We start from the raw sequence: 15,827 nt of genomic DNA, 5'->3' as shown, positions 1-15,827 counted from the left end.
TAATAATAATGAAGTGGCAAGACTCAGAAAGTGTACACCCAGTGGAAACCAAATTTGGGATGATTTAGGTGATTCAGGCTTTTTTTGGGGCAGTTAGCAGCTAGTGCAGCTCACCACATGCTCGCACAACCCGAGAGCTTGGAGTCAGCTTGAATGAGTGATTCATTATTCCACACACGCTCCGGCTCCTCCGCCACTCCAGCCTGTACCCAGCTGGATCTCAGGAGAAATTCCTAGAGTGTGTAATTGTGTATAATGTGATCATCCTGCAGCAGGAAATAGGTTTGTAAGCATTCTTAGCCGGTACAATCGATGTCGTACAGATATGGTCTGCAAGGAAACCAAGGGGAGATACACATTGCAGCGAGTCACTGGAGAGCCAGGGCAGCCTTGGAATGCATTTAAGCCCCAACAGTCACGGTACACGCAGTGCTTCATGTAAAGGTGTCTCAGCGTGGCCGTGCTCAGAGGAAGGGGGGGATGCTGACCTGCAGCAAGGCCAGAGGTGGGGACAGCCCGCAGGAGCAGGCTGGAGCAGGGAGCCCGGCGGGGCTGTGTGGGTTATCTGCAGCTGGGCTGTGGCCGCGGGGACCTGCGGGGATCTGTAGGGATCTGTAGGGAGCTGCAGGGAGCTGCAGGGAGCTGTAGGGAGCTGCAGGGAGCGGGCAGAGCGGGACGGGGCTCGCAGGCTCCCCGCAAACCCCGCATCCCTGCGGGGCAGCGCTGGCTGAGCCCGCAGCACCCTCTAGAGGAACCCAGCCCGCGGCTGCAGGGAGGGCTGGAGCCGCCGGAAGGAATCCCTCCAAAAGGGATTATTTTTAGATTATTTTTCTTTTTCCTTAGGCGTGTTTAACCCATCGCTGTGCAGCAGAACAATACCGGGCCCCAGCAGCGCTGAGCCCGAGCAGCAGCAGGATTCCCGGTGGTGCTGCAGGGGATGGAGGCGAGCAGCGCTGCAGGACAGGGCGAGGCGGAGCAGAGGCTCCCCAGCAGCCCGGGGAGCAGCACCACGGGAAATCCTCCTTGCAGGGCTCCAGGTGTGTCGCCAGCTGCAATCGGCATTGTTTTGGTGGCAGGTTTGACCCAAACTGGAGGTGCAGGTGAGGAGATGAGCGTGTCACTCACAACGTGCGGTGCCTGTAAGATGCACATCGGTTCAGCCCAGGAGCTGTGGGCACTGCATCCCTCAGCCGTGGGCTCTGTGCCCCCACACACCTGGGCAGAATGGCTGCCAGGCCAAGAAGAGTCGCATGGATTGTTGCCTAAGAGTGACCCATCTGTGAAAATTGTGGATTGTTACCTAAAAGTGACCTTGGGGCTGCTGTAACGTGGCCCCAGCACAGCCTCAATTCCTACATGGGATTAAATGCCCAGGTTACATCTGCGTTACTCTTTCCAGCCAGGATGTGCTGGCCAATGCACAATCCTAAAAGATATGTGGGGATTATCCAGGATTCACTGTGCATGAGACAGGAGACACCCATGGAAAAACATCCTCTAAGTGCTGTGCTGGTCTGTGGCTACAGCTGTGGCTTGTGGCTACAGCTGTCTTTGCTTCTGGAGTTTCCTTGTTTCATATCTGATACTGGTCAAAATGGAGCTTTTCTGTATAAAGAAAAACATTAACTCTACTTTAAATTACTTCCATATACAGTACCCACTTCATATTTCTGCAGTTACAGTTCTTTTATATTTTATTTCATAAATCATGTACCTATTTCAAGAGGAAGCATGTCTGAATGTGAAAACCTAAAATGTAAAAAAACCCAAAAATTAAAAAGCACGACCCAAAGTCTCAAACCTATTTTTCAAGTTGAAATTTAAAATTGCTGGGCAAGTAGCCCGAGTCCTCTCCTGAAGGACCCATTTTCTGTTTCTGTCTTGGATGCACAATGTGCACAATGCCCAGCCTGTGAGTCTGCTGGGCTTGGCTGGGCCCTTTAATGTGACTTTGTCTGATAAAGAATGGAGTAAGGAAGATAACCCAATGAAGAGAGTAGAAACACTTTTCTGCCTGTTCAGTGCAAGGAACAAGGATGAATCAGATAAATGCCAAAAGCAGGACACCAGCAGCAGGACAGAGCCATGAGATGGGACAGAGGTTAGGAGCACCACTGCTATAAGGCTGAGAGAATTGGGGATGTTCAGCCTGGAGAGGAGAAGGCTTTGGAGTCACCTAATTATGGCATTTCAGTACCTGACAAGGGAGCCTGCAAGAAAGATGGAGAGGAACTTTTTAAAAGGGTCTGGAGTTACAGGCCAAGGGGGAATCTGTTCTAACTGAGAGTAGGTTTAGACTGGATATCAGGGAAAAATTCTTCCCTGTGCAGCAGCCAGAGAAGCTGTGGCTGCCCCAGCCCTGGAAGTGCCCCAGGCCAGGCTGGATGGGCTTGGAGTGGCCTGGGATAGTGGAAGCTGTCCCTGCCCATGGCAGGGGGTGGAACAAGATGAGCTTTAAGGTCCATTCCAACCCAAACCATTCTGTGATTCTGCTTTTGGTGTCTCCCTGGGTGACAGCCCAGCCTGCCTGTCCCCTCCCTCCCAGGTGTCCCCTCCCATTCCAGGATGGATCCAGAGCAAGAGAGCAGCTGGAGACACTGGAGCAGCCTTGTGTGAGTCTGCTTAAAGCTGTGCTTGGCCCTGGTTCTCCAGCTGGAGGGGTGGCTCCAGCTCTTGCCTGACCTTGCCTTGTGCCCACAGCACCTGCAATGGCCCTCAGCTCCCCAGTGGGTGCCCTGCAGCTCCCCTGAACCCCAACCCTTGCCCAGGGCAGGTTTCCCAGTCAGGACATTCCCACAGACAGGCCATCTGCATCTGCTGGGCACTGAGCAGCCCTGGCAGCACCTCCAGGGGATACACACCTGTGAAGCCTCACTAACACCATCTCCCTGTCCCCCCTTTGCCCTCAAATAGGAACTCACAGAATATCTAATTATTGAGATCAGGCTGAATATGGAGAGATTACTCATCTAAGATTCCAGGGATAAACAGTTTCCTTTGCAGAATAATTTCTTTTTAACAACTCCCCCTCCCCTTTTCTCCAAATTAATTTCCATCCCAGCCATGAGCCTCTGTAGAAAATTGTGCCATAATCATTTTGAGCTAAATATTCTGTCTAATCAATCAAAGCAGTGGAACCAATTTTGAAGCTGTCACTTTTAATTTTTCCAATAAGAACCAAATCCAGCATTTCACTCACAGTGCTGTTGTGATTCAAGCTCTCCAAACCTTTGCTCCACTGCATCAGCGCTTCAGAGCCATACTTGAAAATGTGAAGAGCCGGCACAATTGCAGAGAAACTAAAATAAATTGATTTTTAGCAGTGAGAAGAAACCTGTTTCTTCATGTACCCTTAGACCTGGCTCACAAAACCTTTTCTTTTTTCCTTTCTTCCCTGCTTTCCTCCTCAGAACAAAAATAACTACAGCATATTAGTGATTCCATGCATGCAGAGGGCTGGCACTCATTAAAGTTGATGCGTTATTGAGAGCTTGGTGCATAAATGCCAATGAAGGGCCACAGAGCAGATGTGTGGGTGCTGGGGGTGCGTGAGAGAGAAAGAGAGAGAGAGAGAGAATCCTGGCCCTGGCACGGGACTCCTGTGGCCACATCTGACCTGTGGGAGGAGGCAGGAACAGCCTCGGCACAAAACAGGGCTGGAGGAATCCACCCTGGGAAGAACAGGTTGTTGAACACCCTGGCAAGGGCACTCTGTGCGTGCAGGACAAGGAGCCATCAGCGAGGCTGCAGATCCTGCAGCAGCAAACAGAACAGGCTGGGCAGGGCAAGGGCAGGGCGAGTTTTGCCATCGCGTCCCTGCCTCCCCTGGCCAGTGCCAGCCACAGCCATGGCTGCACTCACTCCTGCTCTGAGGGATGGATGTGAGTGAAGGCAGGTCCTGTAGGAGAGGAAAACAGCAAAAGCAGCAACAGTGCCCTCAGGTTGGGCCCCTGCTTGAATCCAAAACAGAACCCACCAGCTACTGAGGGAAATGAACTCTATCCCCCCCAAAACCAGGACAACCACGGAGAGGAGGGAAAGGATATTCCTACAAAACCATACCTGAACTCCTGAAACTTCCAGTCTCACATTAATTTCACACCAAGATAGTCTCAGCTGTGATCCCAGGGCTCTCCTGCTGCTGGCAGGGAACCCAAGCAAAGCCAACAGGGAACCCAAGCAATGCCAGCAGAACACAGCAGCCTCAGCTGTGGCTGCCCTGTGTGACCCCACAGCACCCCTGCTGCCCCCAGCACCCCTGGGCTCAGCTCTGCACCCAGCAGTGCAGAGTGTCAGCTCCCACACTGCTCTGCCTGCTGCTGCCTCCTCCTCAGGAGCCCCCAAGTGGGATTCAGCAGGCACAGATCAGCAGGGGGATGCTGCAGTGGCAGCAGAAGCCGACAGTGTCACTCAGGAGTGGCACTCGCCAGTGCCTGATGTCCCCTACCAACCCTGCCTCACCCTCTGGCTCTGCTGTCTCGGTTTATTGTGTCTGTCGAGGACACAGATTGGGTTTGGAAGTTCTGAAGATGCAGAGAGCCCTCTGGCATCTGAGGAAGGAGATGAAACCTAAGAAATGGAGAAGTTAATATGTTTTCAGTTTGCAAGAGAGCTTGGAAATGCCACTGATGCTTTATTAATCTCTTCTGCCCCTGGAGGACAACAGGCAGCTGCTTCTTCCCCTCTCTCTCTCTGCTGAATTTCCTTTACTGGAAGTTAAAATAGACAGGGGCAAGTTAATTTTATTTTGGAGACAGAGCATTTTTGTCTGTGCCTTTCATAATGCTTCTGGATTATTAAAACTCCTTTAAACCACGACTTTTTAATCTATTTAAGAAGTCCAATTTTCTTTCTATGCTGTTTCACCCCAGCAATTTCCCTCTCCCAGGAAAACCCAAATGACTCAAGTCTAGCCTTTTTTATTGCTGTTCTGGGCCTTTCCCCCTCATGTCTTGGCTGCTGATACAGAACAAGGACAGAACTCAAGGCAGGATGAGGCCCCCAAAACAAGGAGAAAGACACCAAAGCCAAACGTTCTGACGTGATGATCTGTTGTATTTTCAGTCCATTAATACACATTCATTTACCAGATACAAACAGAGTGGAAAGGAAAGCCATGGTTAGCAGGAACAAGGATACAAAACTCAATTCCAGCGGCCTTCACAGAAGGGATATTCTGTATCACAGCAGCACAGTCAAGGATGCACGGAGACCTGCGCTCACACCCCAAGTGGAAGCTCTCCTTTTGTGGATTAGGTTAGCTAGAGACATAATTTCAAAAAAAAAAAAAAAAAACCCTGCAAAACACAACAAAACATTCCAAAAATGGTGACTTTTGGACACTTTTTCTCAATTCCCTAGAGTCAGGACTAGGGAAAGTTGGAATTATTGACACAGAGGAGGTTTTATGAAGACACTGGAAGGTTAAAAATAGAATAACCACAAGTACTGGAAAATCTAACAAGAAAGCAGGCAGGGAAAGGAAAAAAGTGACACCCCAAGAGGATCATTGCATTCAGTGGTCGATGTGTGGTGACTGGGGCAGCTCCACTTGGATACACTGAGATTCACAGGCTGGCCTTGATTCAGGCCATGCAGTTCCACTCTGGATCCTGCAGAGCTCCTGGCTCCAGCAGGGCAGCAGCCACTGCTTGGCTGAATCCATCTGCAGAATGAGTGCCAGGAGCTGTGACAGTGTGTTCACATCTCTGGGGCACCCTGCTCATATCCTGCTCTGCTCTTCTTCCCCTTGGAAGAAAAGCACACCATGAAAGGCTCTGGTGAGAGGGGTCAGCCTGGCCCAGCGTGGAGAGGGAAATGGCATTGTCCTACAGCTCTCTCACACTTGTGTGGGAGTGTCCCCAAAATGCAGCTCTGTGACCAGACACAGCCCCCAGAGCGTCCTTGCCACAAGTGTTCAAGGCTCCTTACACTGAAATAACAACAGCACATCTGCACTTGATTGTTACAGGGATGCTCCCTCCGGAAGGAAATATTCATTGGAAATAATTCATGGGAGAGTCCCAGCCAGGCAACACCTGCACTGAGCTTCTCCCAGGGACAGCACCAGCATTGCAAAATCATGTTGTCATCAAAAGAAAGGCAAATGGAGTGTTTGGGGTTTAATGCAGCACAGCTCACCAAGTCAGGGGACAAACTGAGACCAAGAGACAGACACTGAGCTGAGCACTTTGCCTCTTCCATGGAGTGGTTCTCTTATAAACTGTTTTTAGTACATTTCTTGCAGACAATGACATTTTATCCCTCATTTTTAAATCATGCATTATCTTTACAGTGAAACATTTATTCAGTCCAATATCTATACAACAAAACACATATTTTAAAATATTAGACCATTAAGATTTAAGGAAAGGAGCATGAGTTCTCAAAACGATACCCGTTAAAGAATAATTTAAAGGGAAAAGAAGTGTTCTACTCGGGTTGAATCACAAAATAAAGTCTGAGTCTGGGAGAATTTCTCATTCCCTATAGTTGTAACAAATAAATACCACAAGAAACAGCAGATGTTTCTGGGGTTGCTAGTGCTTGGATCCTCATCTCCTGTTCCAGCTCTGGGTACCATGGGTGACTTTCTCCACTTTGAAGCCCAAGCTGGTTTGACAGACTAAGAAGCTGTGATTGTTCAGGTGCACAAACCAACTCTCTCAAGGTGCTCAACCTCGCAGGCTTCTTAATGTAAGAAACAAACCTGCAGCACACAGGACCCAAGGAGGCAGCTCCAGACAGCACAGCCTGGGCTGTGAGTGAGCAGGGTCATCACTGGAGTGGCTCCAGCCCTCCTGTCTGTCTGTCTGTCTGGGGTGAGCAGAGCTGCTTCCACAGGGAACCTGATGGTGCCACAAGCTTTGGGGGATGCTGGGCTCTCCTCATTGTGCTGAGGCTGCACACCCTGCTTGCACTGGAATGTCTCTAAACTCCTGGTATCAGGAATTTAGCACCAACACAGGGCAGGGATGGTCAGCACAGTGCCTCTGCTTCCACAGAGGGGAACCTCCTGCCAGACAGAGAGCCAACATCAGGCCTGTCTGCTACCTCAGTTATGAAAGAGCTCCTTAATTAGCACCTTCTCACACCAAATAACTCAATTACATGTCCCTCCATGGCTCTGCTGTGTCACTGGGGACCAGCAGCTACTGAGCATTGCAGAGCCGGAGTGGTTGTTCCCCAAAGCAGCCTGGCAGAGGGGGAGTTAACACCTCTGCAGTTAAAAGCCCCAACAATTAGCAACCTACCATTTTAAAAGACAATGTAAGGATAATTTAACAATTATAAAAACCTTTGCTAATATCAGGAGGAGGAGAATAAGAGCACTTAGAAGGTGACAGGAGTGTTGCATTTCAAGGTTCAGTGCGCAGGTGGTGGGGTTGAACAATTTCTGACTCTGAACATGGACCTGTGTGACTGACAAGGATTCTCTGGCAGGCTGTAATTGTTTAAAGTCAGCAGCTTCAGTCCAACTAAAACAGCTAAAAACATCAGGAGAGGAAAGCTCTGACCCTGCACTGATGTGAAACCACAGGACACCTTTGATCTTTCCGATTGGAAATGGTCAGGGCACACATTGCTTTGGTTCTGCAGGGGGTGACCCCAGGTCAGGTTTTTGAAGAGGAAAAATGTCAAGGGAAGATATTTCTGTGCTTACAGCATGCCAGGTAAAACCATCAACCCCCTGGACTCAAGCACATAAAATGCTGCACATGCACTTCCCAAAGGTGAACCACACCACAGATGCCAGAAAGGAGCAGAGGAGGCAACTGCATCTACAAAACACAAGTGTAAAACAGTGGAAGCTGCAGGAATGGGCTGAGATTTGGAAGAACATCTGGGGTTTGTTCCCTATTTGGGTGATGCAGCAGGGACAGAATAAGCTGGTGCCTATTTACAGGTCTGAACACACAAGGCAATCAGCTGAAATGTCATGCCAGCTACCTTTTGGGCATAGGTAGGTGACCAGTGGGATTATTTTCCAGTTAAAAAACTGCTGGAAGACGTAGAAAAGAAAAAATATAAATTCTTCTGTGAAACAAAATAAATACCAGTTTACTGGGCCTTTGGACCAAGGAGTGTTGGGCACAGTATAACCCTGGGAAGGGAAGGGAGGGATGCCTGAATGGGGGCAGCAGAAGAGCTCAGCCTCCCACTCCTCCAGATCCAACTCTCCTGAAGTGTTTCCATTCCATAATGCTCCACTATCCCAGTGGCTGACACAGCACTGCAGGCTGCCAGGAACACCTCAGGCTGGGGCTGGACATGGAACTGGGAGACAAGGCCTCACTGCAGGATGGAGCATGGGCTGAGACCCAGGCTGGTGCCCACCACACCAGGTCCTAACCCAGGAACTGTAGTGTTTTTCCCAGGATGCTGGATTGAACTGCTCTGTACAGGGAGGTGCAAAAGAGCTTTGGAAAGCTTCTAACAGCAATGTGAAACAGGAATGTGCATGCTGAGCTTCACTCTGCTTGGGAAGACACATCCTGCATGACTGCACTCAAGGCTGTGGCTGGATCAGTAACAAAGCAGAGCAGAGACAAGGCTTTGTCATCTGCTCCCCTTCCCCCTTGCCTTCACCCCATCTACAAACCCACACATCAGCTTGGTCTGAGCATGGTGTCAGCTTACTGGCCCTTCCCTTCTTTTGAGTAAGGGGAAAGGGATGGAAATGAAAATCTCCCCACAGGCTGCAAGATGAATGCACAGAGTGCAGAGCTTGGTCCAGATCACGCTGCCTCTCCAGTCTCAGTCCTGTCACATGCAGGGCCTTGGCTTCCCCCAGCTCTGCACACCTCAGGCTTGAGTTGGAACCTTGATCCTTTCCTGAGGAAATCAGTCACACTCAGTGGGACCAAGCTGATGTGCTGTGTGTGCAAAGGCCAGCAAGCTCCAGTGATCTCCAGCACCTCCAGAGACTGCCTTCTGCCAAGCCTGAGGGCTGCTGATTGCTCCAGCTGCAATAGGAAGAGGATTTTTTTCCCCTGAAGGGATGAAGAGACCAAAATGCTGATTCTGATACAGGATTGTTAGTCTGTTTCCCTTTAAGAAGTGAAACACACTCAGAAAGCTGCAGGACAGCCCAAGGCAGCAGCAAATGGCACTTCCCAGCAGTGGCAGGGCTGCACAGTGTGCTCTGATGGCATGTGGAGGGGTGAGATGGGGAGCTCCAGCGAGCCAAGGTGCAGACACCCAAAGCCTGAGAAGCAGCACAGGCAGCCCAGGCCTCCTGTGCAGCCACAGCACGATCACAAGCACAGGATACAGCTGGCAGTGGTGACAACATCGACTGGGAGTCAGTTCCTGTCCTAGGAAGCAGCCTGCATCCTTTAGATGCTCAGAACATGCCTGAAGAAGTAACTCCTCCAGAAGTTAAGCTTCTGTCTGCCACCATTTGCAAGTTTTTCTGCTCCTCTTGTCTGCTAGTGTTGATTTGCTTCAAGTTCCTCCACCAAAATCCTTCTGAAGGCTCATTACCTTGGTGGAGAAGCTTTTAGTCTTCTTTCACATTCCAAAATCCCGTATTTTTCATTAACTTCTCTCCTGAGAACAAGACTTTAAAAGGTAAAGCAGTCTGCTTTATCTTCTTAAGTCCAAACCTCCATGGGTACCATGGACTCCTTTGTTCCAACAGAGGGAAGCAAGTACTCTTCCTCCAGAAAACGAAAGGGGAATTGTACTAAAAACCCACGAATCTTTTTCAATTCTTCTGCTGCTTTCACAGGATCATCAGTTGCTAATTTGGGCTTGCTGATGAAATCACGCAGTTGGGCTAAATTATTCACCTGGTCACTGGGAAGGCATCGAAACACCTGAGCAGAACAGAAAGCAGAAGTCACCTGTCAGTGCAGGGGAAATGCAGCAATGCAGAGCTCCTGAAAAAGGACCAAGCTTCCAGTGCTTGGAAAATTCCCCAGGGTGGGAGTGACTGAATGAACAGCCCAGAGAACAGGGAGGGAAGAGGTAAGTGCCTGCCCTGGATGAGGCTGGAGCAGGCAGAGAGGAAGCTCCAGGGCCTTTTCTAATCACTGCAAAAGCTCATTAAAAGACAGGAGTAAAATTTGCTTCTACTCCAGTTACACTGTGGCTAATTACAAGTAGTAACTACACCATGGTCATTCACTGGAGCTACAGCTGATGCAAACACAGAGAAATCTGATCTGCTGCCTTCATGGGTGCTGTCACACTGAGAATTCACCAGCTCCACTTTCCTGTTCATAGCTCTTGCATCTGACACTACTCATTCCTTCAAAACATCTCTGAAAGTCCTGCCCCAGGAACTGGACCTGCTCTCTTTGCCCTCCCTGTGCTGCTGCTCCCATTGGCATCTGCTGCCCCTGTGAGGGATGGAGGGAGGGGGAAGCTGCTGTGCTCCTCACTTTATCAAAGATGGTGGCATTCCGAGCTGCTGTGGCAATCCACACCTCCTTGAAGAATTTGTCACAGACGGGATCCTGGTGTTCAGGGCTGAGGTCAGAGCCGCCAAGGACAACCCTGAGAAGACAAAGGGATGGATGCTCACACAGGCTGAGGCACTGGGCACTCCCCTCCTGATAAATGCCAGGAGACAAGGAGTTTCCTTGGGACTTGCCAAACCCTGTGCGCTCCCAGCACCCTCCCACTTCCATGCTCTGTGATAATCTCTCAGCTCTAAAGCTGCCTCATTTTCTCCTTTTCTTCTGTGCAGTAACTGTCCAGATGGGAAACAGGGTGGGAAAAAAAAAAAAAAAAAAGAAAAAGGCCTTAAACTAAAAATGGCTGTGTTGTGGGCCAGATGGCTGCTCCCAGCAAAGAAGCTTCCTTTAAAAAGTGACACTGCCACCCAAGACTGAGAGTGTGCACAAACGGGATCTGGAGGGGAAATACCACTTGTTTATGAGCTCTGCTAGTGAAATCCCAGAGCAAAAATAATTTGTAAAATCAAGCTGCTAAGCTGGGGAGCAGCCTGAGGAAACAGCAGCAAAACCCTGGGCTAAGCGCAGGCCGGGCAGAGCTTGGGCAGGCAGTGTTGGCCCATTGGTTAGAAGGGCTGTGGGGCGGGTGAGGCCTGAGCAAGCCCTCCCCTGTCCCCTGTCCCCTGTCCCCCATCCCTGCTGCGTCCCCCGGCCGCACCTGAAGCAGCGCAGGCGCAGGGACTGCGCGAAGCGGCCGGCGCGGAACTCCTGGCCGTCCATGAGCGAGGGCACGGTGTCGCTGTCCTGCACGATGACGGCCATCTCGCTGTCCCTCTTGCCCAGCATGCTGCGGTCGTTGATGTTGGCAGAGCCTGGGCAGGGCACGACAGGCACGGGCAATGAATCGCTGCTGCTCCAGGTGCTCCTGCACAGCCTCCATCACCACCCGGCCCCGTGGGGAACATCCACGGCTCCCACAGGTGAAACCCAAACCTGACGCACGAAGGCTTTAGCTGTTGTATTTAAGGTTTTAGCTGTTGTGTTTTTCAGATCCTGGACTGCATTAATGTGTAATTCTGAACTCCATACAGAGTGTTGGTAAGCTCTCTTCACATTTTGGTCAGATCCTTCTAAGCCTGAGAACCAAGGACACCGTCTGTCCCAGGCCCCAAAAAGTACAAACCAAAGTGAATCAGGGTGGGGAGCAAATTGGCATATAATTAGATCTATAATCTATAATTAGATTCAGGTAATGAAGTTATATACCATAGACCAAATTTATATCTGTCTGAGAAACTCATGACCATTGTCCATTTTGGGTGTAGCCCCCTGGGGAGGCTTTGTCTGCCCTTACTGTACCTGAAGGCCCTTCAATAAATATATCCACTTTTATCTTTTTAACTTTGTCTGGCCTCTGTTTCTAGGTAAGCCCAGGCATCAACCAGGGGCTTCCTTATGGAAACACAGACCCTGAGAGGAGCTGGGGGAGAGAGAAAAAAAACCCAACTAATTTTTGTAGGCTTCAATGGAAGAAAATTAAATCACAGCCAAGCACAGGCCAACATTTTCCAAATTTGTTTTTTCTGCAACTTCTCAGATGCTTCTGCTGAAGGAGCCACACATCTTTCAAAGGTCTGAACTGCATTTGGTTTGGATACCCAGTGACCTGAGGCAGGATGAGCTCTCTGCGTAAATCACAGAATGCTTTGGCTTGGAAAAGACTTTTAAGCTGCTCTCCTTTTAACCTCCCTGCCATGGTCAGGGAAACTTTCCACTAGACCAGGCTGCTGTGCCATTCAGAGGGATCTGCTCAAGACCACTGAGGCTTTGTCCCCCAGACAGGTTTCTTTGTCCTACGAAGACATCAGAAAGCAGGGCATGGGGGAACACTGTTTGCTTGCAGCTGTTGGCTCCAAGGGAACAGCAAGATTTAGGGAGGGATAGGCATAATGAGGTCATTAACCCACAGAAAGGACCAAAACAACAATAAAAAACCTCCAGACACAGCTGTAAGAGACCCCCAGGCTGCAGTTAGCCATTGAGCCTCCCCAGGAACTGGATTAACTCCAGGGGAGCCAACACCTCCAGAGGAAAATCCAGCTAAGTGCCTCTCTGTCCTTTCACCCCCTCCTCCAGCCCAGAAGCTCCATGAGCACTTAATTTCCATGCACTCTTATGTGGAAAAGGTATGACTTCCCATCCCCTCACCAGGCAGCAGAGATGCACAGGCTGTATAAAAATCAACCCTCAAGCTTATAGGTACAGAAAATAAAAACTAAGATCTGCCTCAGGCCCCCCAGACCATCCCAGCTGGAACAACACAGCTCCTGCTGTGGTATCAAAGCACCTCAGAGCCACTCTGTGCACTGGGGACAGGATCTGAGAAGGTGACAGAGGAGCAAACCTCACCACAGGGCATCTGCTTTGAAGGGAGGGAGTATTTTGAGTCTTGTAAAATCTGGTATTAAGGTATTCCTTGGCAAAGCTTTTATTGCTGATGTAACAGCTCAAAAAGGGCTTCTTTAAAGAAACAGGCTGAAATTCTGCTGCAGTGCAGAGCTCTGAGCCTGAACTCTCTTGTCTTTGCTTCATGTTCTCATAATAAATACGGTAAGAGAAGAGGATGAAATGATATCTATTACTCCCTATAGCATATTGTCCCATTCTTAGGAAATGGAGCTGACACAAGACACATGTTGTCCAAACCTTCCAAATTTTACAGCACATTCTGTTCTTTCAGGAACAGATGACAAGTCTCACAAGTCTTCCTGCTAGAGCAGAGTTTGATACAAGACAGATGGACAATATTCCCTGCACTGGGATTCTCTTCACGGTTACACACAGATTTAAAAGATTTTAGAAAAACAAATGAAATGACAGCCCTCTGAATCCTTTCTTCCCTCTTGATGAATTTATGAGTTTGGGTTTTGGGTTTGTTTTTTTTTTTTTTTTTTAAACAGCAAAATATTTCTCAAGAAAGAAATGACAATACAGCAAAGTCCAAGGCACTGCAGCCTGCACTGTGCATGGGGATGGGAAGGGATTGATCCAGGTAGAACCCAGGGCCCCAAACCCCTCCTGAGAGCCCCTGCTCACCGATTATAACTGTGTTGTCATCAGCAATGAGCAGTTTGCTGTGCACATAGATGAGCTCTGTGACCAGCTTTCCTTCCAGCTCTGCATATGTCCGAAGGCCACAGAAGGATATGTAGTTTATCCACTTATCTCCAACTGAAAATTAAAAGATAAGAAAATTGATGGCATGAGGGAGGTGGAAGAAAAAAAATGACCTTGTTTACATGAAGACCCCTATGAATAACAGTTCACTTTTGACTTTTAAAACTTATAAATGAACAGATAAAAGAAAGAGTTTTTTTAAAAAATAGATTTGAAAATTTGCTTGTGAGCTCATTGTGCTGCTCCGATCTGCTGCCTGCTCAGAGACTCCCACTTCGGTGAGAAATTACTCCAGTCTCCTGGGCACGGCACAATAAGTGGACTATGAGACTGTTTTTCTGCAGATGCTGCAGAAAGGAGGCTGGAAGCAGGTGTTTTGTCCATGCTCAGTATGGCAAATGTGTCCTAATGCACTTGTGTGCAGTTCCCATTTACACCAGGACCTAGAACAAATGAGGCATTATGCACGGTCCCAGTGTTTGTGATTATGTGGGTTTTCACAGTGCTCCAATTCCCAGCAGAGCAAATTCCAGCAGGATTCCTCATGGCAAGGAAACAGCCTCCTGCTTAGGCAGGTTCTTCCTCTCCACATCTGACAAGTGCCAGAAACAAACCCTGTGTGGGATCCGTGGCTCCAGAAGCGTGACCCCGCTCAGGACATTTTCCAAATAACACAATCCTGAGCAGCTGCAACTGTGCTGGGCTCCTCCCTGGGGTGCTCCCCTCCTCTGCATCAGGGCTGCAGCCAGGTCTCAATTCTGACAAGTGGCCATGGCCTGTGTGACCCAGCAGAGCTCCCCATGGGAGGACAGACAAGGAGGAGGTCGCTCTCAGCCCCACGAGCCCGCAGCACGTGCTGCAGGATGTGTTACAGATGCATCCTCCAAACAGCAGCATCCAAAGTAAACAACACAGAGGAGAGGAATAAAGTTCTTACCCTCTGCCTTCAGCTGGCCCAGGATGGAGTTTTCCCCTCGGCACATGGTCCTGGAAAGGAGGTAGGCAGCCATGAGCACCCCCGTGGCTGCAGACAGCAGCTTGTGCTGGAGCAGAACTGGGTGGGGTGAATCACAAACACAGCTGCCTCTCAAACAGGGTGCTTCTTTTCCCAAAGGACAGTTACTACTGCTCATGTTCCAAAAGGAGCTTATTCCAACCTACAGAGGAGCTGGGGAGCACTTCTGTCTTCCAGAGCACGTGGCAATGATTGTAAATGTGTGACAAGCAGGGCTGCTACCCCCCGTGCCAGGCCTGGGTGTGAAATCATGTTAAGAAAACGTGCAGAACACCAGGTCAGGGAGTTGGTGTGATTATGGCTGGGCTGGAAAAGCCACAGCTGGAATTCCACTGAGAACCAACCAACCCATGGGCAATCTCCTCTGGCTGCCCTTGCAGGAGGAAGCTCAGGTAGAAGGGTCAGGGGCATGTTCTACTTTCCACCTGCTTGTGTCCCCTGCCCCTCATCCTCCTGGAGGTGCAGCAGGAGCCCTGCAGGCCAGCAGACAAGGGGGATTTCATTCTGAGGGTTGCAGCAGTCTCTGGACACTGACTGTGCCCTGGCCATACCATAACATAGCAGCTTTCCAGTAAAACCACCTTGGGCCATTTTGCCTTCTACATTTCTCACCCTGCTGCATCTGAGTCCTTCCTGTGAGATCTGCTGGACTGCAAGTGCCCCCCCAAAACATCCATCCTGCAGCAGGGGAATCACACTGGGGAAGATGCCATTGCCTGCATGGGGCCAACAGGCAGAGCCAGGCCAAGTATTGACCAAAAAGGCAGATTTGGAGATAAATCTTGGCCAGCAAGTCTGATTAATCAGCAAAGTGGAAAATGTGACGGTGTTCACAGGGGTCTTAGGATGAGGGACGAGATGAGGATTTGACTCCATGTTTCAGAAGGCCTGATTTATTATTTTATGATATATATTATATTAAAACTATACTAAAAGAATAGAAAAAAGGATTTCATCAGAAGGCTGGCTAAGAATAGAAAAGGAAAGAATGATAACAAAGGTTTGTGGCTCGGACAGAGAGTCTGAGCCAGCTGACTGTGATTGGCCATTAATTACAAACAACCACATGAGACCAATCCCAGATGCACCTGTTGCATTCCACAGCAGCAGATAACCATTGTTTGCATTTTGTTCCTGATGCCTCTCAGCTTCTCAGGAGAAAAAATCCTAAGGAAAGGATTTTTCAGAAAATATCATAGCTACAGAAAACAAATCATAGAATGGTTTGAGTT

At 49.3% G+C, this 15,827-nt stretch overlaps 1 protein-coding gene across 4 annotated transcripts in view; it reads right to left on the bottom strand.

Annotated features, from left to right (window-relative positions):
* Window positions 1-5,034: 5,034 nt before the first annotated feature.
* The window catches only part of PLD1 (phospholipase D1), a 64,582-nt gene continuing 53,789 nt past the window's right edge, over window positions 5,035-15,827 (bottom strand). For all 4 annotated transcript variants that reach the window (XM_063167320.1, XM_063167318.1, XM_063167321.1 and 1 more), the window contains 5 exons: window positions 14,518-14,567; window positions 13,500-13,634; window positions 11,122-11,275; window positions 10,389-10,503; window positions 5,035-9,821 (listed from right to left, as the gene is read on the bottom strand). In XM_063167320.1, the coding sequence (XP_063023390.1) occupies window positions 9,597-9,821; window positions 10,389-10,503; window positions 11,122-11,275; window positions 13,500-13,634; window positions 14,518-14,567 (679 nt within the window). In that variant the 3' untranslated portion in view covers window positions 5,035-9,596. The remainder of the gene's footprint in view (window positions 9,822-10,388; window positions 10,504-11,121; window positions 11,276-13,499; window positions 13,635-14,517; window positions 14,568-15,827) is intronic.

The sequence above is a fragment of the Melospiza melodia genome, chromosome 12 (assembly GCF_035770615.1).
Source record: "Melospiza melodia melodia isolate bMelMel2 chromosome 12, bMelMel2.pri, whole genome shotgun sequence".
Taxonomy (NCBI): Eukaryota; Metazoa; Chordata; class Aves; order Passeriformes; family Passerellidae; genus Melospiza; species Melospiza melodia.
The sequence above is the reverse complement of the archived record's forward strand: the minus strand, read 5'-3'. Positions and strand labels throughout refer to the sequence as shown.